This window comes from Carya illinoinensis, chromosome 8, assembly GCF_018687715.1.
Source record: "Carya illinoinensis cultivar Pawnee chromosome 8, C.illinoinensisPawnee_v1, whole genome shotgun sequence".
NCBI lineage: Eukaryota > Viridiplantae > Streptophyta > Magnoliopsida > Fagales > Juglandaceae > Carya > Carya illinoinensis.
Genome location: NC_056759.1, coordinates 37682385 through 37710254, shown reverse-complemented (window position 1 = coordinate 37710254; position 27870 = coordinate 37682385). Strand labels below are relative to the sequence as shown.

General features: G+C 38.0%; 1 protein-coding gene and 1 long non-coding RNA gene across 7 annotated transcripts; both read left to right on the top strand.

Moving 5' to 3' along the window:
- The first annotated feature begins 6599 nt into the window (after positions 1-6599).
- LOC122318084 lies at positions 6600-8021 on the top strand. The gene is made up of 2 exons (XR_006244713.1): positions 6600-7129; positions 7667-8021. It is a non-coding gene; the product is annotated as an uncharacterized LOC122318084 (long non-coding RNA).
- A 2072-nt stretch (positions 8022-10093) lies between these two features.
- Positions 10094-24423, top strand: LOC122318961 (sodium/hydrogen exchanger 1-like). 6 transcript variants are annotated; one of them, XM_043136755.1, is made up of 15 exons: positions 10096-10514; positions 11037-11050; positions 11154-11360; positions 11453-11519; positions 13164-13261; positions 15467-15526; positions 15603-15649; positions 15735-15929; positions 16086-16132; positions 16463-16529; positions 16665-16765; positions 16876-16977; positions 17163-17301; positions 22605-22688; positions 23607-24423. In XM_043136755.1, exons 3-15 carry the CDS (start codon positions 11327-11329, stop codon positions 23958-23960), a joined length of 1395 nt encoding a protein of 464 aa, XP_042992689.1. In that variant the 5' UTR covers positions 10096-10514; positions 11037-11050; positions 11154-11326; the 3' UTR covers positions 23961-24423. The 6 variants fall into 6 exon arrangements, with proteins under 6 accessions (XP_042992690.1, XP_042992689.1, XP_042992688.1 ...); XM_043136751.1 differs by having other exon boundaries at positions 10098-10514; positions 11453-11571; XM_043136756.1 differs by lacking the exon at positions 15467-15526 and having other exon boundaries at positions 10094-10514.
- Positions 24424-27870: the final 3447 nt, after the last annotated feature.

Sequence of the window (27870 nt, the reverse complement as noted above, 5' to 3'; positions counted from 1 at the left end):
GATTTGAGCCAAGCAAGTTCGGTTGCTGTATTTGCTAGCGCCTTGTATTCAGCCTCTGTACTGCTTCGAGGGACTGTAGGCTGTTGCTTGCAACTCCAGGAGATCAAGTTGGAGCCCATATAGATGCAGTAAGCACCAACTGATCGTCGATCATCCCTGTCAGCTGCCCAATCCGAATCTGAATAAGCCTGCAATCTGAAATCAATAGCTTTGGTGATGAATAAACTTGTTGAAAGAGAATGTTTAAGATAGCGCAAGATGCGCTTAACTACAAGCCAATGCGAATCAAGAGGCCGATGCATAAATTTGCTGACTTTGTGTACAGCAAAGGCCAAATCAGGCCTTGTAAATGCAAGGTATTGCATGCTGCCGACTATACTTCGGTAAAGACTAATATCCTCAAAAGGAGTTCCATCTGCAGAGTTTAGATGTGGGGTAGAGGCCATGGGACTACTGCAAGACTTGGCTTTGTCCATGTTGCTCCTTTTAGTAAGTCAACAATATATTTTCGCTGAGTTAGATAAATGCCATCAGAACATCGAAGTGCCTCTACCCCAAGGAAGAAATTCAGAGAACCCAAGTCTTTGACAGCAAATGTTTCCTTTAAGCATTTAATCACTCTGTTGACTGCATCTAAACTTGAACCCGTGATCAAGATATCATCAACATAGATGAGAATATATACAACAGTTGTTGTGGTTCTAAAAATAAAGAGTGATGTATCGGCTCTACTTTCATGAAAATCTAAGGACTTGAGCTTGTCCGAGAGTTTAGAAAACCAAGCTCTTGGAGCTTGCCGCAAACCATAGAGCGATTTGTGTAATTTACACACATGATTGGGATATTGAGGATGAATATATCCTTGTGGCTGAGACATGAATACCTCTTCTTGTAAATCACCATGCAAAAATGCATTTTGCACATCCCGTTGCTTGATAGGCCAATCATAAGAAATTGCAATAGAAAGCACTAACCGAATAGTTGCATGCTTGATGACTGGACTAAATGTCTCAGTGAAGTCAATTCCTTATTGTTGGTGAAATCCTTTGGCGACTAGTCGTGCTTTGTAACGCTCAACAGTATCGTCGACCTTCTTTTTAATCTTGTAGACCCATCGACATCCCACAATGTTGGTGTTAGTTGAAGGTGATACCAAAGACCAAGTACCATTTTGCAGCAAAGCAGAAAATTCTTTATTCATTGCTTCTCGCCAATGAGTAGACTTCGATGCCTCAATATAAGATGTTGGTTCCATGGCTGTATGAACATTCTCTGCTAACAATGCTCTCGGAAGAGGATACCGAATATAGCCATCACTGGGTTGCCGAGGTTTATGAATATTATTCTTTGATCGTGTTGTCATAGAATGACTGTTTGTGACACAGTTAGAAGGAGGAGGCCGTGTATCAACTGGTTGCGCTTGAATAGTATCAGATTGGAAATTTGTAGTGACATGCTGTGGAGATGTGTCTGGATCAAGTCCTGCAGAAAGAGACAACAAAGGTACAGATTGTGTGCATGTGGAAATATGGTGAGGTTGCAAATTTCTTGAACACGTGGATTGTGAAATATTGAGTTGAAGAGGAAGAGAAACAGAGTGTGCTGAATGCTAATTAGGGACGGTGGAACTGGGTTCTTTGACATAAGGAAAATATGTTTCATCAAATATGACATGTCTAGAAACATAGACCTTACCAGTAGAGAGATCGAGGCACTTGTACCCTTGATGACAAAGACTATAGCCAATGAAAGTGCATGTTTTAGAGCGAAAATTGAGTTTGTTTTTATTGTAAGATCTCAAGTTGGGCTAGCATGCACAACTAAAAACACGCAGAAAGGAATAGTCAAGTACACGATTATACATCATTTCAAATGGTGATTTTTGCTGTAAAACTAGTGTTGGAAGTTGGTTTATAACATACACAGCAGTTTGAAAGGCATCTTCCCAGTACAACATAGATAAATTCAAATGAGCCAACATGCTTAAGCCAACTTCGACAATATGTCGATGTTTACGTTCAATTGAACCGTTTTATTGATGAGTATGGGGGCAAGCTAGGCGATGGTTAATTCCAGTGTTCTTAAAATAAGTATGCAAGTGTCGATATTCACCACCCCAGTCAGACTGGATGGCTTTTATTTTCCTTTCAAAGTGTTTCTCAACATACGCTTGAAAGGTTAGAAAAACTTGTTCGACATCTGATTTGAGTTTAATAGGAAAGAGCCAAAGAAACTTGGAATAATCATCTAAGAAGCTCACATAATATTTAGCACCAATGGTAGAAACCATAGATGCGGGTCCCCACACATAAGTGAAAATTAAATCCAAAGGTTGGAAAGAAACAAATGGAAAAGATTTAAACGGTAAATCATGACTTTTAGCCATTTGACATTCAGGACACACAGAGTGCACGTTATTTTTTGCAACTGGAAAGGCAATGGTGGAAAGAACTTTGTTGACGATGGGATCTGAAGCGTGGCCAAGTCGACGATGCCACTCACGAAGAGAAACACGAACACTGGAAAAGGCTTGAGGGAGATTGGGTTTGGTGGAAAACCGATAGAGGCCATCATTGAGATGTCCTTGATGAAGGAAATTCCCTGAGTAGTCCTTCACAAGAAAGAAATGAGCATGAAATTCAAAATAAACATTATTGTCAATACAAAATTGCTGCACAAAGATTAAATTCTTTTGAATTTCAGGAACAAGAAGAACTTGGTTAAGAACAAAGGTAGAAGTAGTAGTTGAAAATTTTGAAGATCCAGTTTTAGAGATTTGCAAACCTTGACCATTACCCACGTGAACACTATCAAAACCATTGTAGTCAACATTTGTTAGGTTCATATTAGCAACATCATTTGTGAGATGATGGGTTGCACCTGTATCAAATTGCCACTCAGGCTCCCAATTGCCCTTGGTCATAGCTACCATAGCCTGCTTTGGTGGTGTTTTGGGAGAGTCCTGATAAGAAAGATCAAATATGTGATAACATTTCTGAGCAGAGTGTCCAGGTTTATTACAAACCTGGCAAATAAGCAAAGACTGGTCATTGCTTCGGTTGGCAGAGTTATAGCCACCAAGATTGCTATGCCCCCTGCCTCGAGAGCTACCGCGTCCATTCCGTGCAAAAGGTTGTGATTGACGTTGAGTAACATTAGCAGAGGGTTGTTGAACTGCAGGGGTAAGTTGATGTCGAGAAAGGCGAGCTTCAGTGGTCAAGAAGAGAGAATAAACTTCCTCAAGTGTCACACTGTCAATGCGTGCAGAAATGGAGGCCACGAAGCTGTCATATTCATGGCCTAAACCTGCAAGCACATACATGATAATATCATCACGAGTCATTGGTTGTCTGGAAACTACTAATTCATCCACGAGCTGTTTGATGAAGAGAAAATACTCAGTGGCAGATTGGCTGCCCTTAGTGGCAGTGGCCAGTTGTGTGCGTATTTGAATAATTCGCGCATGAGATCGTGAAGAAAAGGTTTCATCCAGTGAACACCAGACAGCGTTGGATGTCGTATAATTGACAACTTGAGCAAGCACCCCTTCAGTGAGGGAAGACATGAGTGTGCTTAGAATTAGGTTGTCTTGACGTACCCACTGAGTGTAAGCAGGATTCAGGCTTTCAGAGATAACTCCAGTTTCAGGGTGGGAGATAGAAATGGTTTTGGATGGTTTGGTTGTGGTACCATCAAGGTACCCAAAGAGATTCTGACCTCTGAAATAAGGCACCAACTGTGCTTTCCAGAGTAGGTAATTATCTTGAGTAAGTTTGACAGTAACAACATGAGACATGGAGATAAGGGAGGGATTTGAGGAAGACATAGTTAGACGATGGTCTTTTCACGGCTCGAATGATACCATGTAAAAGAATTGATAGGTAGAGTAATATATGAATTCTTGTATTTTCACTTGATATTTCGTGTAGTATGCACAACAATATATATAGCAATGTATTTACAACTGATTCCTATTTTTACGTGAACAATTCAAAACTTCCTACAGCTATACAATTTCAGTTTAGCAGGATCGTATCTTCCTCATTGTTAACCTCCTGATTTGCTGCTATTCGACTTATTTTATCCATTGCTGTCACCCAATCATGGCCCTTGCACCAACTTGATATTGAAAATGCCTTCTTGCATGATTCATTGACCGATGAGGTGTACATGCGGCAATCTCAGGGATTTATTGATCCTCTACACCCCACATATGTGTGCAAATTGCACAAGGCTCTATATGGTCTCAAACATGCACCACGTGCTTGGTTTTCACAACTTAGCTCATGGCTACTTGCATATGGTTTCACAGCCTCAAAGGCAGATCCTTCTTTGTTCATCCTGCAGCATTGTGATATCATTCTCTATCTCTTAGTCTACGTGGATAACCTAGTTGTCATAGGATCAAATTCTTCAGCCATTGATCTTCTTCTTCATAACTTAGGCTCTGCTTTTCCAGTCAAAGACTTGGGCAAACTTTCTTTTTTTCTTGGACTAGAAGTCGACTACACCAAAGCAGGGCTTCTACTCACTCAACGAAAGTACATCAAGAGCTTGCTTCTTCGCAGTCAAATGATCAATGCAAAACCAATCTCCTCTCCAATGGCAGCCTCTCTCAAGTTATCAAAATCTGATTCTCCAGATTTTGATGACACAACTCCATACCGAAGCATCGTTGGTGGTTTACAATATCTTTCTCTCACCAGGTCAGACATCTCCTTTGCAGTGAATAAAATTTGCCAATTCATGCACTCTCTGAAAACTTCTCACTGGAGTGCTATTAAACAGGTCCTTAGATACCTTAAAGTCACTATCAATTATGGCTTACTCTTTAAAAATCAGTCCACCTTCACACTTCAAGCATATTCGGACTCTGATTGGGGAGGATGTCCAGACGATCGACGGTCAGCTGGAGGATTCTGCATCTACCTTGGAAATCATCTCATCTCATGGAGCTCGAGGAAACAACAGACAGTTGCTCGTTCATCAACAGAAATAGAGTACAAATCACTTGCATCATCAGCTGCTGAGACCATATGGCTTCAAACAGTCTTTCAAGAGCTGGGTATTTCTCTTCCTAAGGCTCCAATCTTATGGCGTGACAACATTGGAGCCACATATCTCTCTGTCAACCCGGTCTATCACTCCAAAACAAAACATATGGACATCGATTATCACTTTGTGAGGGATAAAGTTGATGCCCGTACATTACAAGTTCAATTTGCAATTCCAAAGAACCAATTGCAGATGTCCTAACTAAGCCATTAGTTGTAGAAAAATTCACTCTTCTTAAGACAAGTCTCAATGTGGTCGATACCCCCTTAGACTTGCAGGGGCGTATTAAAATAGATGATTCTATGCCACATTTTCACAAACGGAATGAAGGCATTCAACATGACACTGCAACAAGTAATGGAGGGTAATTACAGAGCCATTGTGTTTTACATCAACAAAGTACCACTCAACAACAGAGCACCACACAACCAAATACAAATTCTAGAAACTAACAGTTAGGGGTGAAAACGGTCTGGTCGGGTCCGGTCCGATTCGGTCCATCATTTTTTCAGTCCATCATTTTTTTCGGACTGGACCAGACTGAACATCTAGTCGGTTCGTTCGGTCCGATCCCGTTCGGTCAGTCCATTCGGTCCAATCTAATTATTTTTTTATTCTTTTTTTTCTAAATAAATCAATTAAACATTTTATTTAAATTACTAAATTAACATTAAGTAAATTATTAAAATAGATTATGTAACTAACTCATTAAAAAAAAAATTCTATGGTCAGTGATACATATTATAAATTATATATACATACATAATGCATATTATAAATTATAAATTATATTTATATATAAATTATAATATATATATATATATATATATACTATATACATATATACATAATGGGGAATTGGTATTAGGTTAGTTAATTTATAATTTATCAATTGCTTTATATTTACTTACAACTTAGGTATTTTACAAAAAATTTATCTAATAACTTTAATTAGATATAGATGTAGATGTTAGTAATTAGTTAATGGTGAATTGGTTATAAGTTAATTGATAATATACACTACTTAATTAATAGAATATTATTTTGTAATTACATATTTAAAATTTTATATTATAAATGGGAATAGGTTAGAAGAAAATTACATAATTAATTATATAATTATTATATAAAATAATATATATATATATATATAAAATAAAAATATTTTTTTTAATTTGGTCGGTCTGGTCCGCTTCAGTTCGAGGAATCGTGGACCATGAACCGGACCGAACTAGTTCAGTTCAAGGAATTATGAACTGAAACCGAATCTCATATTTCTCGATCCGGTCCAGACCAGACCAAACTGATTCGTTTTTCTGATCTAAACCGACCGTTTTATAGCCCTAATAACAGTAGAAGAATTTTTTATTGGTCCCTACAGTTATTTTGTAACAAATCCAATTGTTTTTTTTCTTTTACATCATATATAAATACCGTCTGCTATGGACAAATTTATTAATGAAGAAAGATTTCCAGAAACGTGTTTCTCCTTTCTAACAGTCCAACTGGCCCCTCCCTTGTGAACAGTTTGTCATGTTTTTGTCATGTTACCTAACAATCCTCGAACGATGTGTGTTCACAACGATCATTCATTCAGCCAAGAGGGAACCGACCGACCTACTTGCCTACCAAAAAATTAAAACCAGCAAAAATAACAAGTTTGACATGTTAGCAGGACAGCTTCATGGAGCCCTCCAATCCTCGAACGATGTGTGTCCTGTGGTTGTTGAAAACCGCGCATATGATTAAACAGCTGCATGTCTGTCTTAAGAGTAGATTGTATTCACAATCTACTTATTCAAAGGAACGGATATCTTCTGTACTTACTAGTCCAAGATGGTGTTAGAAATCTCACAACTCTTAGCCATTAAGTTTACTGCTACCCACTTTGACATTCTATAAATAAACCCTCTGCCTAGTTCCTTGTACTCCAACTTCCAATTGGAAGAGAAGCACAAACATTAGCACAGATGCCGGGTTGGGGCCCACCGCCGGGAGGACCTCCCGGCCCTCCGGGGGTATGCGGTTGCTGTGATTTTCTCTGTGGTGGCATATGCCGGCTTGTATCTTCATGGTGAGTTAGATATCTCTCTTGATTATAAGATGCTCTAATATCATATAGATTAAGTTTTCCTTCTTTGTTAGACTTTAATGTCCTTGCATGAGGTAGAAATTACACGAGAGTTTCTGTATTTAGAAAATAATCTGAACATGGAACCTAGTCAAGTCACCTTGAAGACATCATGTAATGATAATGAGAAGTGAATTGATAGCGGTTATCAGAAGCGATGCATGACAATTAAAGTCGATCGAGAAGAAATTAGGAAGAATAAGTGAGGATGAACAAGGTAAAAAGAGAGAGAGAGAGAGTCAAGAGAGGGATCAGAACCATCCGAGTAAGTGGAAGAAGGGAGAAAAGAGATTCAGCTCAAGAGATCATATTTCTCAAAATTCTTTTTTCATCAAATCTGTCAAGTGTTGGAGTGCATAAATAGACTCATGGACTAGAAATTAGATCCCATTAGAAAACTAGATTTTAATTACAATCTAAATCTGATTATCTAAACTTAAGAGGGTGGTATTGTTAACAGAATTCATGTTTGGTTGGCAGTTTCTATCTCCTTTGCTGCTGCTGCATCTTTGAGAGCTGCTGTGGACCAATGTTTGGTAGGCCACCTGGACCACCTGGACCCCCTGGTCCACCAGGTGGACCTCCTCGCTTCTAAGCAGCCACCAGATTTGTCGTGTATTAGTGAACCATACTATGAATGCAGATAAATAAAATTGATCATGCATGTATAGTTGTTAGCACATCGATCGAGGAAGATAATCATATTGAATTTTTTAGGCTTTTCTGTATTTTTTGGGGGCAGAATCCATTTATTCCTTCCCTATGTATTTTACCACCTCTCAGGTGATTATTGTCCATTATCTGAAGGTTATTTTCTGCTGATAATTGAACTAAACACCAGAAAGCAGAGTGTACTATTTTCAGAAGTGACTTTCTTCAGAACAAACACAAGCATTTTTGAAGACTGGGGAGAAGTGGCATTAAAATGAAAAATAAAATCAGATAAGACATGTAGCAAATTTTTGTGAGAATTTAGACTTTCTCAAACGTGTCAAGAGATCAAAACCTGAAGTTTCTGGGTTTCCACTTATCCACAAACAAATACCAGGTGAAGCTTAATGACTAAACAATGGCCATGCCGCCAGAACAAGTGATTGATTTCCTTTTTCCTGTTCTTAAAGAAGAGGAAGGTAATTTTTTGTGCTAAAAATTATAATCACTGAGATCAGAAGTATAGAACTTAGCCAAGCTGAGAGTTGTTGGGACTTGGGTCAAGCTAACTTGTGTCAACAAGCTCGGTTGATCCACACTTGCTCAAGCAAGAATGTGGTAGAAATCGTTGTATCTGCTGAAAAAAATGCATCATTGAGCCTGTTCATTAATGAAAGCATTGCTAGTCTGATTTCAAATAAAAATAAAAGACAATCGTCTCTTTTAATAATTATTTATAGGGTTATGCTGAGGGTAACGTGTTATGGTAAAAGTCTTCACATGCTGCCTAGGTTGTCTGAAAGCAACAACATATCAACGTACAATAATGTTTTGGAAGGATCAATCGATTAATAATTATGTGTACGAATCTTAAAAGTAATGGGACATGCTAAGGAATCTTCATGCTCCCCGGTAACAAATGTTAATCAATGCTATTAATTCATACTAATCCAAACACACATAGATCGTGACAGCTGATCTATTATTTCTAAATGTTAATTTCAAGCATGTATAATATATTTTCTAGTTGGACAGAAGCTCATATGATCCATTCTGTTTTCACATGATAGCTTTTTGAAACTTTGTTGCCTATTAAAAAAGAAGAGAGAATAAACTTTCTTTGGCAGCTATTACTGGAAAGCTTTTTCTTAGCAAATAAATATATGAGGGCAGATTTTGATCATATCTCTTGTGAAGATACAAATATGGAACAATGATTGCTTACAAGAAGAGTTGCACCTTTTGTGTAAAAGTGCCCTGCAATAATTTTGAAAAAAAGTAAATAAATACAAGATCTACATGAAAAATTATTAATTTTTTAATAGTAGATTCAACTATTTTTCAAAGTGACTGGACGCATGGACACTCTACAATTATATATAGTATTACTCATTTTCATTAGAAATAAAATTATAATATAATTCTAAAAAAAAATTATAAGTTAGATCATTTTCTCAACATAAAAGGCACCACTTATTAGTCACAACACTCATTATAATAGAGCTGGGTGCAGCTCTTCTGCATAAATAATGACCTGGGCTATCATTTTCTATCAATGATGTGTCTCCATGTAATTAGCTCTGTACATAAATCTTATATAGGGGAGTTCATAAACTGATATGGCCTAAGGTGATACATCATATTGTAAAGTATTTTTTATTATAAAATAAATTCGACATATCATATTAAATTATATGAATTTATAAATGTTTTGTGTAATATTTATATTTAGACAAAGTAGTTATGGACATAGCTTTCTTTAAAACCAATTCATTCTAAAGAGTTATTATTTGTCTAAGCATAGAAGAGATATATATCTTGATTAATCAAGTTAGTCTTTTTATTGTTTTCTTTTCTTCTTTACAAAATTCATTATAAGTTAGGCTGGATCGAATATAAGAAGTGTTTCATCTCATCTCGTCATTATAAATTTTTTAAATTCTCATAAAAGATATAATAAACAATTTAATAATTTTTTTTTAAATCTTAAAATAATAATAATATTACAAAATATAATAATATTTTTTTCAATTTTTAATTTTCATCTCAATTCATTTTATTTCAATTCACTATCCAAACAGCTCATTGTAACCATTAAAACCTTATAAAATTGGACCTCATGGTTTCTCCACAACTCAATTGATTGGCAAAAATGGGTTTTTATCTTAAGACGAGAGAAAAATAAAAATTGCAAAAGACAAAAAAATAACCTTTTTTTAATATTTATTTTTAGTTTTCTTCTTAACATTTCCACTTCGAATCTGTGCGCCAATCTCTCCGTGTCTGTCTTCACGAACCACCCGTATCTCTCTCTCTCTCTCTCTCTCTCTCCGCTTAGATTTTCTTCCATTTTCTCTCTTTCCTGAGCTTACCGTCCGTCTCTCTCTCCCTCCCTCCCTCCAAAATCAAACTATTATCAATATTTTCTAAGCCTCCTTCGCATATCGCTCCGATGGAAATATGGCATAGCCGAGCTTGTAGCTATCCCGAGGTTCGTGCATTGTTGTGAGAATCATAGAGCTGTGGATCTTGCGTTGCGCAAGGATCTCGAAGCAGAGATTGTTTGTTAGCCCTCTCATTCTCTGCTTCTTCGAAATCTCTGTTTCGTTTGGTGCGTAAATTCGCAAGCTTCGTGCCTTCAACGTGTTATCTGTGCATGAAGCCTGGGAGTGCTTTGGTAAGCTTCATTTTTTTTTTTTTCCTGGTTTACGAAAAGAAAAGAAAATTTTCCATACTGTGGAAGCAAATTATTGGCCAGAAGTGGTTGTCCGTTTGGTTTCTGTGAAAAGAAAGAAAAGCAGAACTGGGGATTCGAAAAACTTTCTACTGTCTTTCTTCCAAGGAAGTGGAAATGATCGAAGACTCACCTCAACCGGGATAGAAATTATTACATTTTCCTCTATATTCTCAGGGAAAGTACATTGCTGGTTTTCGTTTCTCGAGGCTCAAACGAAAGCCCCTTCTCATTTTGCTTTGTGATCCATTTTGTTTCTCAGAACTTGTTTCTTATAATCATTTACGTTTTCTTTTCTCGCATCCTTTTTTGTCCTTTGCATTTCGGTTATTTTTTTCAGTGCTTATCAGCAGAAATACATGCAAGTTTTAGCTGGTCTTTAACGCGTTGAAGCATTTTGTATCGGTATTTCGGAGATTGAATACACAAGAAAATGTGCTTACTTTTTGATGTGTTGGTTTGCAGAGTCGATTTGCATGGTGAGATTTAAAAGATTTTAGGAGCTCAATGGTTCAGAGACATAGAATCAGCAGATTCTTTTCTCCAACGGAAATCTAAAATCTTCTGAATTGACTATTATAGATTGGTTCTATAGTGAGAGGAGTGGTGGAAATAATGGCTATCGGATTGAGTTCTATCATCCCGAGGTTGCAAATGCTATCCACTTCCGATCATGCTTCTGTGGTTTCGATGAACCTCTTTGTGGCACTCCTTTGTGCTTGTATTGTGATTGGCCATCTTCTTGAGGAGAACCGATGGGTGAACGAGTCTATCACTGCCCTTGTTATTGTAAGTTTCGCTCTTACCCGGTTATTTGGTTTCTGGTGAGAAAGAAAAAAGAGATGACTAGTTTTCATTTGTTCTACGTGGGTCGGTTGCAGGGTGTGTGTACTGGAGTTGTTATTCTGCTGGCAAGTGGGGGAAGAAGCTCGCATCTTTTGGTTTTCAGTGAGGATCTTTTCTTTATATACCTTCTGCCGCCAATAATATTTAATGCGGGGTAAATTTGACGTCTCATTGACCTCATTGTATAGAGAATCGAGCTCTTTTTCTTCAATTCTTATTTCTGTTTCGGATGTTTTGATTGCTCTGCTTTTTTTTGTGCATCAATTGTCTATGTTTTTATTCATGAGTTTTATGGTGCTTGAAGCGGTGCTAGGTGGTGGCCTATATTGCTAATTATGTCATTTACAGTTACAATGATTTCCCGTGAATGAACTCAACTAATCTTCAAGCTTTCTTATCTTATGGTACTACGGAATTTTAGAACCCAAAAGTATGTTTCAGCATTATCGTTGCCTTGGTTTGTAGTCATGTCCTCTTACGTGCTAATTATTGGATTAGCTTATGCTATCAGGAAAATCCAAAATACTTGACATAAAATATAGAAAATAAGAATCAGACCGTATGGTTATCTGAAATTTTTCATGTATTTTACTTTTAAAAAATTGATATATTTGATAATTAGAATGAGTTTTAGAGACAAATAGTTGCCAGCACTCCTTAAAATTAAATTGATTAGTGGGAAGAATGTAACATCTAACTGGTTCCAGCTTTGATGTCTCCGTCATCATAAACATGTTCTCCGTCATCACACCTTATTACTATGGGCTTCTTCTATTGTATTGAATGGCACTTCTTTCAATGATCTCTATGCTGCTTTTCACAGCTCTTAGCTTGTATCTAGGCTCTTTGTATACCCGTGCGGACTCGTGCCTTGCCAATTTTCATGATTTAATATATTTCTTTCTTACTTATCAAAAAAAAAAAGGCTAGAGCGGACTAAACTGGTGCAGGGTGGTGTTTAATTAGGCAATTTCAACATGAGCAATGCTAGATACAGTCTTAGGGCATTTAAGCTTCGCGCACTCCTTTTGAAAAAAAATAGGGCCCACCATTGAAAAATGGGTTTTTTCATGTGGATACTAGATTTGCCTATTTTTTTCGAAGGGAGTATATGGGGTTTGCATACCTTAGAACTGTACAAATCATTTCCCTTTCAAACATATAAAGATTTAAAGGAACTATGACATTCTTATGAAATTTTATGAGCTTTCATATGTGGACTATGCCTTTTGTGTTCTTCAACGCAATTCTTGCTTACTTGCAAAATAAGTTTTACAAGCTTTCAAATGGTATGTCTGTTTAAAGAACTAATTGCAGAAATTTAATGGATACTCCATGTTGCGGTATAGTTGGCATAAGTAGCAGGAAGAGATTTTATGGTTTACTGGAAGCCATGGAGTGTTTTCAAATGAAATGTGCCCAATGTGGCATTTCACATAAAGTGTGGAAATTTTATTCTAGTGTTTGAATGATTTGAAAATCTTGAGGTGTATGCTTAGTTTCTGTTCCTACGTCATCAGCTGGGATTTCATCAGTTTAATTTGATTTCACCAAAAAGCATGGTTGCAACAAGTAGCTCACAATTGTGTTTTTGTTGAAATTGGCACCTTATATTTTTTAAAACTTTTTATGGTTCAAATTTATATCTTCACATTAATAATCGTTAATATGTTAACAATGAAATTTTTATAAAAAATTTCTCCCAGCCTTATGATATATGATCTTAATCTCTATCATTTGCTCCAGGTTTCAGGTGAAAAAGAAGCAGTTTTTTGTTAACTTTACTACTATCACGCTCTTTGGTGCTGTTGGTACATTAATATCCTGTGGCATCATATCACTAGGTAAATATCGTCACATTATATTTGCAGTTTTTATTATTATTATTGTTGTTTTTATTTATTTTAAGTTTTACGAGGAAAGAAAAACTATTATGCCAAGGACGTTAAAACTACACCTTTTTCTGTTGGACAGCATTCTGACGGCCAATGGTTTTATACCTATGCACATTGTTTGACAATTAGTGTTAACTCTGTTTCAATTTTTGGGTTACTCACATTGACCATAATTTGGGTAACATTCATTTCCATGATTCTGATAATATGTGATCTATTACCTACTCTTGTGTTGCTGGTGAAACTGTGTTATAATCTGTGTTAATAGAATAAGGTTTACATGTTTGACAAAACCGACTCATTAAAAGGAGTGGAGAGTATGTAAGGAATTAGTTAGGATTTATTTTCGGAAAATGAATCCTTACCAATTTTAATTAGCATTTTTGGAATTTTTTTGACAAGTACCTTTATCTTATTGAAATTTGTAATTACAAATACTGAAGAAAGGAAGCGAGATTTCTGATTCAATCACTGGAACAGCAGTAATAAATTTGGAGAGCATTAGCACAACTCTAGAATAAGCACCAAACTGTGCCTTTTAAAAATTTGTTTGGGAGTTATCAAAGTTTCTTTAGTAATTGGAACAGCAGGGAGTCTTTGACTCTAACTTTTCACTCAATCCCAATTTCGATGATCACTGAACTTGAACAAACAGTTCCTATTGTGGTTCAGCACCGACAGGGTAAACTTTGTTGATAATCATATAGTGGTTCTTTATAGGGTTGTTGGGACATATGGTTTTCAGCCTTCTGCCTGAGAGTAGCACACAGAGGAGGTAATTATAGCAGTCTGGGTTCTAGTCTAGTTGGCACCATGTGATTAGAAGATAAAGTGATGAGGTCTCTAGAGGATAATATTGTTATTATCATTATTTCTTTTCACTAGCTGTTTTGGCAAACTAATCGAAAGGGTACATGGACCAATATCTCACACGGAATATAAGATAGTTTGAATCTCTTTAAGACAATTTATTTATAAATATATATACGATTCCATTTATTAGCAATGCAGCCAATTAGATTATGACTTCTCTGACTGATGGTAACATCAGTGATTAAAAAGTCACCAAGTGAGCCGAAAATCTCCTTTACAAATATTTTTTCATGGCACTGTGCTGCTCATTCAAAATATGGCCATATTCATGGAGTCAGTGGCATGTCCCCATTCTTCTTACGGCCTCCAAGCTATTAAAAGATTAATTACTGTCAATTGCTCCCAATTCATGCTGTAAGACAATTCTAGGGTCATACCAATCTATAGGAGGATTTACCCACTAGGAATGTATTGTTGCTTTCCTCTTGAACTTTACGTGTAAGCTCACTCGGCAGAAAATTCTCTGTTTGAAGCATATTCATCCGGATTTTTAGTACTTACCTATGCTTAGAACTGATAATTCTCACTCTTCTGTCTTGTGCAATCTTTGAGGAGAGACCATTACAGAGCAGAGAATCATTCCTAAAAATGCAGCTATTCTTTTCTTCTGTAAAAAAGTGATAATTCTCTTATCTGACAGTTTATATTCAGTATCTGTGTGATCGCATTGGGTGGACACCTACTCTTTATTTTTAGATATTGTTTTAAAGGCATATTACTAATTTCTTTGGTGTTAGAGGTTGGAATGAAAGTGATATATGCATCCATACTCGACAGTTCACTCTGTCTAAGTCACCTTGTACATTATTTCTTTGGCCAAATAATGTACGAGTCCTTTCAATAAATTTTTATTTTCTTCACCATGTTTGTACCAAATACCCTTCTGAATTGGATTAAAGTATGTTAGGCCTAGCAAATAAAGAAAAAAAGAAAAAAAAAAAAGAAACCCCAAGCGGTTGGCCCAAGTGGTGAAGGCCTTGGTCTTGGGGTATCACTTCAAGGTCCAAAGGTTGAACACCTCATGAGTGCAAACAATCCTTTGGGGCCACACCCCCTGGTGAAAAGCTAGCGATTTAACTAATTCCGTGTAGGGAAACTTCAGAGGGTGTGGTGCACAGGACCGGGATTTACTCTGCAGGGGTGGGTCCAAAAGGCCATGCCTTGGAGAGGTTCCCCGACATAGAAATAAGTAAATAAATAAATAAAGAAAAAAAGAGTTTGAGCTATTGGGTTTTATATTACTAGTTTGTTGTGACTGTAAAATTCTGATGCTTGATCCAGGGGTTACTCAGTTCTTCAAAAAATTGGATATTGGTTCACTGGATATTGGGGATTATCTAGGTACCACATTTGCCATTTTTCTTTTTCTAGTAACTTTGTTTGCTGTTTGGGTCTGACTATTGATCTGCTATTTCAGCAATCGGTGCAATATTTGCTGCCACGGACTCAGTATGTACATTGCAGGTATAGCAGATATCAGCATGTTATCTTGTCTTCAATCGGATAAGGTATCTACACTTCAAACCTGAATGATCACGTGACGGTGCAGGTGCTTAATCAGGATGAGACGCCTTTACTCTACAGTCTTGTATTTGGGGAGGGTGTTGTAAATGATGCAACATCAGTGGTACTTTTTAATGCAATCCAGAGTTTTGACCTCAATCATATCGACCCCAGGATTGGTTTGCATTTTATTGGCAACTTCTTTTATTTGTTTCTCACAAGCAAAATGCTTGGGGTGATAGTAAGCCTCTCTCTCTCTCTCTCTCTCTCTCTCTCTCTCTCTCTCTCTCTCTCTCTCTCTCTCTCTCTCTCTCATAGATTCCTATGTATGAATGCACGTGTGTTATGCTACATGTGCCATTCTCCTGTGGTATGACATATCTCTTTCCCCCTGCAGACTGGGCTGCTTAATGCATACATCATCAAAAAGCTGTATTTTGGAAGGTACGTTTGTCAGAATTGGAATGATCGAGTCAGTTGCTTTTACTGGTATTGCAACAATAGTAATCCATTGTTTTTTTTTATAGGTAACAATAGTATTCCATTGTTATTATATTAATGTTGAAAATGGACCTAGTCTCATAATAAGAAGGTGCCTTGTTTGGTCATTAGATCTTCTGCTAGGTTTTTCTTTGTTGAAGTGGTCTGGTGACACCTAATATTTAGGGTCTCCTGATTTGGCTTCTGAAGAAACCTTTAACTGATGGAGGAAAGAAGTGTTAGAATCATATACTAAAACCAAATTCTGATAGTACAATTTTTCTCATGATATAGGCACTCTACGGATCGTGAAGTTGCTCTTATGATGCTCATGGCATACCTTTCATATATGATGGCTGAAGTAAGATATCTAATTGTTTAACGGCACTTGTTTCCCTTTCTATGCTTCAAATGCTTTATATAGACGGCAGATTTGATAGATTGCTAATTATTTTTCATCTCACTAAGATGCTACTGTATTTAACCTGTTATGCAGTTGTTCTATTTGAGTGGCATTCTCACGGTATTCTTTTGTGGGATTGTGATGTCCCATTACACCTGGCACAATGTGACTGAGTGTTCACGAATCACTACCAAGTATGTCTTCTTAGAAGCTATCAAGCCATTTTAACCCATTTTTCATATGTAGAACAAAGGTCAATTTGTCATATACCTAATGCTTTAGATTTACCTTCAAATTATCACAGGCATGCTTTTGCAACCCTTTCATTTGTTGCTGAGATCTTTATCTTCGTTTACGTTGGAATGGATGCCTTGGACATTGAAAAGTGGAGATTTGTCAGTGGCAGGTATTATCAACATAAGACTAGATGACTAACTAGTCCTTTTAGTTCCAAGCTGTTAATATGTTGAACCTTATATCTATTAGTTGTAGTAGTCTATGTAATTTTTCAGAAAAAAATGTATATCTAGCTGCCTTGCTGAGACATTATTTATTGCTCTAACATGCAATGCTTGATTTTGCTTTTTGCAGTCCTGGAACATCTGTTGCTGTGAGTTCAATACTGCTAGGTCTGATTATGGCAGGAAGAGCAGCCTTTGTTTTCCCCTTATCATTTTTAATCAACTTAGTTAAAAAATTTCCAAAGGAAAAAATCAACTTCAGGCAACAAGTATGCTTTCTGTTTCTATTGCAGCATAATTCTATTTTTTTCGTACTTCATTGATGTACCAAATCTCACCATCATATTTATTGTTGTAGGTGGTAATTGTTAGCGTGATATGCTCTGTATTTCCTTATTTAGATTTAGACATTTGTATATATTTATTTACGTAGAATCTGTACAGAAGGCTAGTTTCCATACATAGACAGATTTCATTTACTGTAATCTAGGCTTAATTCTAGCCGTGTATATTGCACTTTGGTGCCTTTATAATGATAAGAAATCCTCACAATGAGGTATTCAAGCCATTTTGACATGGTATCAAGAGCAGGTTACTAGTCTTACGTTTTTTTTTCCTTCGGGTATTTTTTTTTAGTGTTCTCGGCGGCATCTGTGCTGTCTTTCGGTGCTGGACTGGTGATTCGGTCCTCTCTGGGTGGTTTTTGGCTGTGGGTTTCGTGTGTTCTGGTGTTTCGGTCCTCTCTGTGTGATTTTCGGTGCAGTCTGGTTGTGGGTTACGGGTTTTCCTGTGGCTTTCAGCAGTCTTTTGCGTGGCTCTGGTTCCAGGCTTCTAGTCGGCACTTTCTGTTGCCCTTTCCGTTGCTGGTTTGTGTTTTTCTGCTGCCTCTTTTCATTTCGGCTTCGTGGGTTGGGTATCGGCAGCAGCACTTGTCATTTTTTTGGTCTCGGCAGCAGTTGTTTCTGGAGCTTTCGGCAGCTTATTTATTCCTTTTGGATTGTCGGCAGTTTTTTGGTTGGTCAGGTATTATTTTTTAATTCGGCGTTGCTTATTTTTTTATGGGCCTCATGTCTTCCGAGTCTTTTACCGTAAAATTTACGGGTAAAAATTATTCTGCATGGGAATTTCAATTCCGTTTATTTGTTATGGGAAATGAGTTATGGGATCATATTGATGGGAGTAATCCGGCTCCTACTGAGCTTCCTAAATTAGCTCAGTGGCAGATCAAAGATGCTAGGGTGATGACATGGATTTTAGCATCGGTTGATCCTCTCATTGTTCTCAATTTGAGGCCTTATAAAACTGCTAAATCTATGTGGGAATATTTGAAAAAGGTGTATAATCAGGACCATACGGCTCGACGGTCTCAGTTAGAGTATGAAATTGCTAGTTACACTCAGGGCAATCTCTCCATCCAGGATTATTTTTCTGGAATTAATAATCTTTGGGGAGAATTTACTGACATAATTTATGCCACGGTACCAGAAGAGTCTCTCTCTGTTGTGCAGGAAATTCATGAGCAAAGCAAGCGCGATCAATTTTTAATGAAGTTACGTCCTGAATTTGAGGTCACTCGCTCTAATTTGATGAATCGTGCTCCTGTGCCGTCTTTGGATATTTGTTTTGGGGAATTACTTCGTGAGGAGCAGCGATTTGCAACCCAGGCTACTTATCAGCACGACACAATGATACCCACTGCTGTTGCTTATGCTGCTCACGGAAAAGGCAAGGGACGAGACATGCGGACTGTTCAATGTTTCAGTTGCAAAGAATACGGACATATTGCTAATAATTGTGCACGGAAATCTTGCAACTACTGTAAGAAGCCTGGACATATTATCAAAGATTGTCCTACACGTCCCCAAAATCGCCAGGCTCATGCTTATCAGGCTACGGTGGGTTCCGCTTCTTCTACTCCTATTAATGACTCATCTACTCTTACTACTGAGAAGGTTCAGCAAATGATTCTTTCAGCTTTTTCAGCCTTAGGGCTGCAAGGTAACGGTTCCCTTTCTCCCTCATGGCTTGTTGATTCGGGTGCATCTAATCACATGACTAGTTCTTCTGATACACTTAGCAATATTCGGCCTTATACTGGATCGACACACATTCAGATTGCTAACGGTAGTCAGTTACCTATTCATGCTATTGGGGATGTGGATTCCACTGTTAGAGATGTTTTTGTATCTCCTCAGCTTTCTACTAGTCTTATTTCAGTGGGTCAACTAGTTGATAACAACTGTGATGTTCGTTTTTCTCGTGATGGTTGTCTTGTGCAGGATCAGGTGTCGGGCAAGATACTCGCGAGGGGGTCTAAAGTTGGACGTTTATTTCCTTTACATTTTTCCATTCCTGATGTCATTTCATTTGCTTGTACCACTGTGAACAATAAGTGTGAAGTATGGCACAAACGGTTAGGTCATCCTAATTCCGTTATTTTATCTCATATCATAAACTCTGGTTTGTTGGGCAATAAAGATCAATTTTCTTCTCTCTCTTTTGATTGTTCCACATGTAAATTAGGCAAAAGTAAGTCTCTTGCTTTTCCTTCTCATAGTACTCCTGCTGAACGTTGTTTTGATTTGATTCATAGTGATGTGTGGGGCATTTCTCCCGTTATCTCTCATGCAAATTATAAATACTTTGTTACGTTCATTGATGATTATACGAAGTACACTTGGATTTATTTTCTTCGCTCAAAATTTGAGGTCTTCTCTGTCTTTCAACAATTTACTGCTTATGTTGAAACTCAGTTTTCTTCTGGCATTAAAATTTTGCGGTCTGATTCGGGTGGTGAGTACATGTCTCGTGAGTTTCATGATTTTCTTAATCAAAAAGGCATTGTTTCTCAACGTTCTTGTCCGTATACACCTCAACAAAATGGTGTTGCTGAACGGAAAAATAGACATTTGTTGGATGTCGTTCGTACGTTACTACTCCAATCCTCTGTTCCCCCTCAATTCTGGGTCGAAGCCTTATCTACGGCAGTTTATTTAATTAATAGATTACCATCCAGTGTTTTGAATTTTGAAAGTCCTTATTTTCGTTTGTATCATCGACATCCTACCTATCTTGATATGCATACTTTTGGTTGTGTCTGCTTTGTTCATTTGCCTTCTCATGAACGACATAAGTTATCCGCTCAATCTGTTCGATGCGCTTTTATAGGTTATAGTGCTTCTCACAAAGGCTATGTTTGCTTTGATTCATGCTCTAACAGATTTCGTATTTCTCGTCATGTTGTGTTCTTTGAGAATCAGTCCTTCTTTCCTTCTTCTGTTGAGTCTTTACCTGAGATACATGCTTTGCCTAATTTTGATGATCCGGTTTCTTTTCCTGATCGTTTCAAATCTGGACTTGTATATGAAAGACGACATCCTCCTTTGCCCCTTCCTGAGCCTGGTCCGCCATCTGAGCCTGTTCAGCATGCATCCTCTACGGGTGATCTGCCTCCTACCATAGTTCCTCGCCGTTCGACCAGAGTATCTCGCCCACCCGACCGGTATGGTTTCTCTCATACCTCTCTTCATGCTACTTTGTCCTCCATTCCCATCCCGTCAGGTTACTCTGAGGCAGCTAAACATGATTGTTGGCGGGCGGCGATGGCTGAGGAACTCCAGGCTCTTCAGGATAATCATACATGGGATGTTGTTCCTTGTCCTGCTCAGGTGAAAGCCATTGGTTGTAAATGGGTTTATTCCATCAAGCTGCGTTCTGATGGGACTCTGGATCGGTATAAGGCCCGGTTGGTTGCACTTGGTAATCGGCAAGAATATGGGGTGGACTATGAGGAGACTTTTGCTCCGGTTGCCAAGATGACTACAGTTCAGACTATTCTCTCGGTTGCTGCCTCTGAAGGCTGGCCTCTTCATCAGATGGATGTCAAAAATGCTTTTCTTCATGGTGATCTCAAAGAAGAAATCTACATGACCCTTCCTGCTGGTTTGTCCTCCTCTTCCTCCTCGGATGTCTGTAAATTGAAAAGATCGTTGTATGGGCTGAAGCAGGCTCCCCGAGCGTGGTTTGACAAATTTCGCTCCACTTTGCTTCAGTTTTCTTTTAAGCAGAGTGCCTATGATTCTTCTTTATTTTTCTGCAAGACATCTCTTGGCATTGTTCTTCTTCTGGTTTATGTTGATGATATTGTTATTACTGGGACAGACTCTGCTCTAATCACCCAATTGCAGCATCATCTCCAAGCATCCTTTCATATGAAGGATCTTGGTCCTCTTACTTACTTCTTGGGATTGGAAGTCCATACTGATCCTTCTGGCATTTTTTTTGAATCAGCATAAATACACTCAGGATCTGATTACTTTGGCTGGTCTTCAGGATACTTCTTCTGTGGATACTCCTCTGGAAGTAAACACGAAGTATCGTCGGGAAGAGGGTGATCTACTCTCTGACCCCACCCTATATCGACAGTTAGTGGGGAGTCTGAATTATTTGACTATTACTCGCCCTGATATTTCCTTTGCTGTTCAGCAAGTGAGTCAGTTCATGCAGGCTCCACGCCATCTCCACTTGGCTGCTGTTCGTCGTATTATTCGATATCTTCGAGGTTCCCCTAGTCGTGGCTTGTTCTTTCCTACTGGCACTCCTCTTCGTCTTGTGGCTTACAGTGATGCTGATTGGGCAGGTTGTCCTGATACGCGCCGATCTGTTACAGGTTGGTGCATGTTTCTTGGTGACTCCTTACTCTCTTGGAAGAGTAAGAAACAGAATCGTGTCTCCAAATCTTCTACTGAGTCTGAATACCGTGCAATGTCCGCTGCTTGTTCTGAGATTCTCTGGCTTCGAGGTCTTCTTGCTGAAATTGGTTGTGTTCAGTCCTCTCCTACCCCTCTCCATGCTGACAACACCAGTGCCATTCAGATTGCTGCCAATCCTGTGTTTCATGAACGTACCAAACATATTGAGGTGGATTGTCATTTCATTCGGGAAATCTTGGACTCTCGTATAATTACACTTCCTCATGTTTCTACTAATCTCCAGATTGCCGATGTGTTTACAAAGGCTATGACACGACAGCGTCATCAGTTTCTTGTCAGCAAATTGATGCTTCTTGACCGCCCAGCATCAATTTGAGGGGGGATGTTAGCGTGATATGCTCTGTATTTCCTTATTTAGATTTAGACATTTGTATATATTTATTTACGTAGAATCTGTACAGAAGGCTAGTTTCCATACATAGACAGATTTCATTTACTGTAATCTAGGCTTAATTCTAGCCTTTTATATTGCACTTTGGTGCCTTTATAATGATAAGAAATCCTCACAATGAGGTATTCAAGCCATTTTGACAGTAATATGGTGGGCTGGTCTCATGAGAGGTGCTGTGTCTATAGCACTCGCTTATAATCAGGTACGATATGGACATGCTGTTATATTTATAACTACATAGAAAATTTGTTAAGAAATAATTGATCGGAGGGAAATTTCAGTTTCTTTTATACTCTTCCGCTTGAAATAAGAACACTTGAATGGTGCATGCATGCGTACGTGGGTGAGATACAGATACAGAGATGGTAGCAGTGGAATATTTAGTAAACCTTTTATTTTTTAAATGCAGTTCACAATGTCAGGGCATACTCAATTGCGAGGAAATGCAATCATGATCACCAGCACCATAACTGTTGTTCTCTTCAGCACAGTGGTGGGATGTCTACTGCCTTTTCTGTGATCTATGAAATTGTATTGACTTGATTTAATCTGTTCTATAGTGATGAATATTAATCTTACCATTCTTTCGTCGTTCACTTTTAATTTTACTGTGTACATGATTGGTCCATTGAGGGTCAAACTTATTTACTTGTCACATTAAAAGAGCCCAATTTGGCCTCTTGATATGCCAACTGTTTGTATTTTCTGAGAATTAGCTGATTCATTTACAATGAAAAGAGAAAATGCAAATATGGTGCTTGCTGTTATGGTCTTTACCATTAAGCTTCTTAGCTATCAAGAATATGGGTGTTCCATTGTTCAAAGCTCCATTGGACGAGCGCTTGCTGTCAGATGCCTGCTTCCTCCATATTATTATTTATTATTTGTTTGGCAAGAGCATCATGGACATAATTTTATGTAGATACAATTAAAGTGGATCAGTTCCACCATGCTTCCAATTGAGGTTTTGGGTGAGCTCTATATGTATGTTATTTTCTTCAGAAATGATTTGTACAGTCGGGAAATGCAGTCGGCTGTAAAAAAAAATTAATACGGGACCTATATGAAAAAAAAAAATTATTTTTATAACTTTTTATAATTCATGTAGGTCCCCCTGAATATAAAATAATTTTTTTATAATTTTTTTTTATTCATTCCGTACAGCCGACTGCACGCCGACTGCATTTCCCGACTGTATGTAGCAAAGCCCTATTTTCTTAAGAGGAATGATGCTTCTTAAGGGAACAAGAAAACCAACTGCTCTTCACATGAATTTTTGTAAGAATTCTAAGTTACATTTATGGTTGCTTTTGCATTAGGATTGCTTACGATGTTGTATGAACAAGTTTTGCATATGAAATTTCTATGTTCTTGATAATGGTAATGACACTTCATATTTGTTTCTGGTCAGGTGTTTGGTTTGCTGACTAAACCTCTTATAAGGTTCTTGCTTCTACATCCAAAAGACACAGCCAGCAAGGTACAGTCAGATCCGTCTACTCCAAAATCAGTAACTGTGCCTTTTCTTGGAGAGGGGCAGGATTCTGTGCCTCTTCTTGGAGAGGGGCAGGATTCTGAGTTTGACCTACCTGAAATTACCCGACCAAGCAGCATACGTGCACTCCTGGCCACTCCTATGCACACTGTTCATCGGTACTGGCATAAATTTGATGATGCCTTCATGCGCCCTGTATTTGGTGGCCGGGGTTTTGTTCCCTTTGTTTCTGGGTCACCAACCGAACAGAGTTTTCGTCAAGGGCAATGAGAAGGTGGCCAAGCAAAGATGTAGAATGTGTTGTGGATGATTGCATACATCTTCTGGACAGTAAGGCACCACATGCCTTTGAACCAGCTTGTGAAATATTTGCTTCTGCACTGGGAATATCTCAGCGGGAAGGCCCAGAGAGCATAAAGGATGTGGTTGCAATAGGGTAGTGCGAAGGCTGTGCACCATAATCTTTTGAAACTGCTGCATATCATGTATAGCTGATTGTACCGATCAAAAAGAAATCATTTAGAGCTGGTTGTGTTTGCCCCTGGCTTTGGAAGGGGTTTGCCGTTTTTTTTTTAATGCGTCAATTGACATCGTGGTTATTTTAGTGATAATAAGATGTCGGGTGTTGTTAAGTTATTGTGATGCCTGCATTTTTCAATGAGTTGTAATTTTCTCATGACTAAACAAAGAGATCTCATCGTCAATGATATTTGGATAAGGGTTACGATGCTCTTGTACTTTGTTGTGTGTAAGTGAGATGTTTGGTTCACTTGTTTTTCTAATAAGATCTAGCATGAAAAAATGCATGACCCTTAAATGATAGATTGAGAGACTGGTGGATGCTTGGTGCATCCCTTACGTGCATGCTGATGAGAACATTGAGAAGTTAAAATAATAATAAAAAAGGATTACACTCGGTGGAAGTATGCCACATCACAGGATGGCTGCAGTATTATACAACGAATGTTATTCACAAAATTTGCAGTAGATATTTATATGCCCAGGGGCATTTCACTTCATTTCTTAATCCTTCATTTATGTGTATTCTAGCATATTAGACCATATACAATCACAATTATTCGTAACGTTTTCGTATTATCATCAGGAACAGAGATGAAAAGGGGCAATTTCAACCTGATGGAAGAAAGAAGACCCATTAAAACTAAGACGAATGAAAATTTGTACAACTTTATGTAATACTGATAAGAAAGAGGTCGGTATTACATGAAAAGGGAACAAAGCACGAGCACCCAATTTTAGATCGCAAAAAATGACCCAACGTAAGGTTTGTAATTTATTTAGAAGTACTCAGGCAGTCCTTCACAACCCTACTTGCAGGAGATAGTGCTACACTAGATGAAAGGTTTTGGGAGCAGCAGTTCATCCTTGCAGGCCAATAATACCTGCACAAAATTCCGAGGTAATATTAAACATCATGCGAGCAGAAGGTAAAAGACAAGACAAAAGAATATAGAAAAAACCACAATGTAGATTTTTTCATGGATCAAATAGACAATATATGCTATTTTCAGAGAGAGTGAGAGAGAGCATTGGGATCGCCTACAAATGCTAAAAAGAGGACACAAAGCCAAATTTAAAATGCGCTGTAAATTATGTTGAAATTATGCATCGATTATAGTTCAGAGTGATCTGGATAATTTACATACGACAAGTTACTCGGCCACCAGCATTTCCGGTGCTTTTGCTAAGCTCATGACCCCCTACATATCAAATAATTATATTAAGTTAGAAGTGGCAATACTTTTTTTTTATAAGTAAAACTTTATTAATAGGAAACAGCTTCGCTCAAGTACACAGGAAGTATACACAGAATAAGCCTAAGTACCAATAAACAACAATGAGAGATACAAGCAAATTATGAAAACTGCCCTCATTACAACTAAATACCGATGCCCAAGAGAATAATGTATTATAAAAAAAAAAAAAAAATCTCTTCAGCTCATCCAAGGAATGGCTCCCAGTCTTCAAAGCACCTCTTATTTCTTTCCATCCACAAACACCACATAATACAAAGAGGAATAATCATCTTCCACACAGTAGCGATGTGAATATTTCCCCTCATACCTGTCCAGCACTTCAAATTTTCAACCACTCATGCCAGGCATAACCCATACCACACCAGTCCTGTTAGTAATCTCATTCCACAAGAACCGAGCCACATCACAAGTAACAATAAATGATCCACGAACTCCCCATTTTTCTTACACAAGAAACACCAATCCATAATGATGAGACCACGTTTCCTCATATTGTAAGTGGTGAGGATTCTCCCAAGAGAAGCAGTCCATATAAAGAAACAATCTTAGGAGGGACCTTAAACTTCCAAATAGCCTTCCAAGGAAAACAATGATCATTAGAGAATATCGAAAGAGCCTTATAATCGGAACACACCGAGAACCTAGAATTTCCATCAAGAGTCCAAATCACCCTGTCCTCCATCACATTACCAAACAAAACAACATAGCATACAAGTAAAAAAAAAATAGCAAACATTCCAAGTTCCCAGTCATCAGCCGCTCTAAAAAAACTGAGATTCCAATGAAAAAACCATTAGAATTGTAATGCTCCAATGGAAGGCCCAAACCACATGGCCTATACTTCAAAAGGGCTAGTCATGAATGATACAATTGAAGCTCCACTGGAACCTTATAAAGAGCAAGAACTTCTCCTTCCCGATCAATATGGGATCTCATACACCACCTATCCTTATCCTTATCCTTATCATATGAGGTATCACAAAAACACACCAAGAAGTCAGCCACCAAAGCTTCTTTTGTCACTAGACATCTAGTAAAGAGTAGGAAAAACATACTTAAGAGCCCTTGAAACACACCAAACATCATGCCAGAAATAGACACCATAACCTCTTCCAACCTCAAATTTGAAAAAGTTGGAGAACCTCTCCCATCCAGAGCGAATATTTTTCTACAACCCCACACCATATGCCCCTAACTTCATTAGAACACCAACCCTCCTAAGACTCGCGTATTTTGAATCTATAATGACTCTCCACAAACCCTCCCCTTCCCGGTGATATCTCCGCAACCATTTTCTCAAAAGTGCTTTATTGAAGATCCTCAAGTTACGCACCCCCCAAACACCACAAGATACAAGAAAACAAACTTTATCCCAGCCAACAAGATGAAACTTAAGCTTCCTTCCCAATACCTCCAAAAAGATAATTATGAAACATCATCTCAATTTGAGAGGCCACACTAGCAGGTAACAGAAATAAGGAAAGAAAGTATGAAGGAAGGTTGAATAACATACTTTTGATAAGAGTTACGGCCCGTTTGGTTACATAGATGAGATGGGATGCTTTGAATAGTAATGAATAAAATATTGTTATAATATAATTTTTTAATGTTAGTTTTGTTTTAGGATTTGAAAAAGTTGAATTGTTTATTATATTTTGTATGAGAATTTATGAAAGTTGTAATGATGAAATAGGATGAGATGAGACGTTTTTGGTAAGTGAACAATAAATCCTTTTCCAACCTGCCAACCTTCTATCATTTTTTTCCAACACACCTTCCCAAATAGATTTTGCCTTGAAAGTAGTCCCCAACGGAAGACCACCCTTGGTATCTGAGTATAGGAGAAAAGATCGTGTACCTCTCAAACTCATGCTAGATATTTTTTCAACTTCTCCCCTTTTGTAGCATATAGGCCCAACACTTGATTTACAACTACCTGTGAATCTGATTTGGCCTTTATCTCGATCGCTCCTATCTTGGAGGCTATAGAAAGCTCTGCCACGAGTGCTTCATACTCGGCTTCATTGTTGGTTACTTTGAATGTTAGTGTTGCCATGTAGTATCGCTCTTTTTCGTCGGGGCTTAGCAAATGTATTACCAAACCCCCGCCCACCTTGCAAGATGAGCCATCTATGAAAAGTACCCATGGCTTTGCCCTTGGAGCAATTATATCTTCTTGGGGGAAACCTGAGAACTCAGCTACAAAATCTACCAGTGCTTCTCCCTTTACAACCTTTATTGGCATGTATTCCAAATCGAATTCACTTAGCTCAATCAACCACCCCACCAACCTTCCTGTGCTGTCAAGGTTTCTTAGGATCTTTGCTAATGGGCTCTCTATAAGCACCCTTATTGTATGGGCTTAAAAGTATAGGCGGAGTTTCTTGGCTGTTGTTATTAAG